Source organism: Apium graveolens, chromosome 11 (assembly GCF_009905375.1).
Source record: "Apium graveolens cultivar Ventura chromosome 11, ASM990537v1, whole genome shotgun sequence".
In the NCBI taxonomy this organism is placed as follows: domain Eukaryota; kingdom Viridiplantae; phylum Streptophyta; class Magnoliopsida; order Apiales; family Apiaceae; genus Apium; species Apium graveolens.
This window is the reverse complement of record NC_133657.1, coordinates 26,100,433-26,101,933: the sequence shown is the minus strand read 5'-3', so window position 1 is coordinate 26,101,933 and position 1,501 is coordinate 26,100,433. Positions and strand designations below refer to the sequence as shown.

The following is a 1,501-nucleotide window of genomic DNA, read 5'->3' as shown; positions in this document are numbered from 1 at the left end:
GGTTTGGAATCCCTTACAAGCTTGTATCTGATAATGGAAAGCAGTTTGACAGCAAGGAGTTACGACAACTGTGTGAGGATTTGAAAATAAAAAAGGAGTTTGCAGTGGTCTATCATCCTCAAAGCAATGGGCGGACATAAGTTGTGAAAAAAATAATAAAGCATACCCTCAAAGCCAAGCTGGAAGAGCGCAAAGGGAATTGGCCTGAAGAACTCCCAAAAGTGATGTGGTCCTACAACACTACTCCACGATCTACTACAGGAGAAACTCCGTTTATATTAACTTACGGCTATGAAGCTATGGTCCATGTGGAAGTTGATTCAGGGTCGCTTCGTAGGGATCGTTACACGGTTGAAGATGCAGAGGTTAATCAAAGACTTCATTTGGATCTTTTGGAAGAAATGAGGGAAAATTCTCAGCTGAGGCTCGCAGCATATCAACAACGTGCTGCAAGGTACTATAACAAGAAAGTAAAGGGACAGCTGCTGAAGGTAAGGGATTTGGTGCTCAGGAAGGTGATGCCAAACACAAAGAATCCCCAGCATGGAGTATTTGGAGCTAATTGGGAAGGACCATACAAGATAAAAGCAATCTTGTGGAAAGGGACTTATCACCTTGAGGATATGGAAGGAAAGCTGGTTCCGCGAGCGTGGAACGCGGAGCACCTCCGAAAGTATTATCAGTAAGGCGCGGCTTTGGCCCCTTACATATCTTTTTTATTTTATACTTAGGGTTGTTCCCAGATTATAGACTAGAAGTAAATAAATTCCTCCTAGCCTAAGGCGGTAGTGTGTGTACTCCTTACCTTAGAACTAGTTGAAGGATCAGTTTTTCAAATAAATTCCCCACAGAGCATAGTAGTCGTGGGACTGGTGCACTTTTGACATTAGAGCGCATTATTAATAAAAACTTTGAAATTTTCCAAAGGGTTGTTTAATTATTGATTTGCTTGGCTTTGTGACGCGTCCTAATCACAAGACGCGCCCTTAGGAGTAGTTTTGTACATATATTTGTGGAAGCAATGATTGGTAAAGGGAACAACAGGGCTTAAGTAAAAATGGAACTAAGACGCGTCTTGTGTCTAAGGACGCGCCCAACTAATCATGGTTGATGCTCCTTTAACCTCGTGCTCCACTTTTGGCACTCCATAACTAAAAACTCAAACGCGTCTTTAAGAAGGACGCGTCAAGTCTGAAAGGTTGAAAATTTATTTAGAAATAAAGGGTAGACGCGTCAAGAAACTAGGATGTGCCCCTCATGTTTTGTGCCTTATCTAAATACACAAGTACATCATGATAACATGTTCATTAGGAATATATTATCCAGACAATTCAAAAATAAAACAAACAAAGACGCATCAAAATAATGAGGATGCGCCCTTTAAGGACATCTACTTAGCAGGTGATAGTAAAGAGATAATAACATAATTTCAAAGGCGACGCGTCCTCAGCATATGACGCGCCCATATTTATGAAAAAACAAGATTAAGAAAGTAAAAGGA

The 1,501-nt window shown here is 40.8% G+C and overlaps 1 protein-coding gene across 1 annotated transcript; it reads left to right on the top strand.

Moving 5' to 3' along the window:
• The first annotated feature begins 224 nt into the window (after positions 1 to 224).
• On the top strand, positions 225 to 686 carry LOC141695418 (uncharacterized). Its single transcript, XM_074499665.1, has one exon. The coding sequence runs from the start codon at positions 225 to 227 to the stop codon at positions 684 to 686; it is 462 nt and encodes a 153-aa protein (XP_074355766.1).
• The last annotated feature ends 815 nt before the right edge of the window (positions 687 to 1,501 follow it).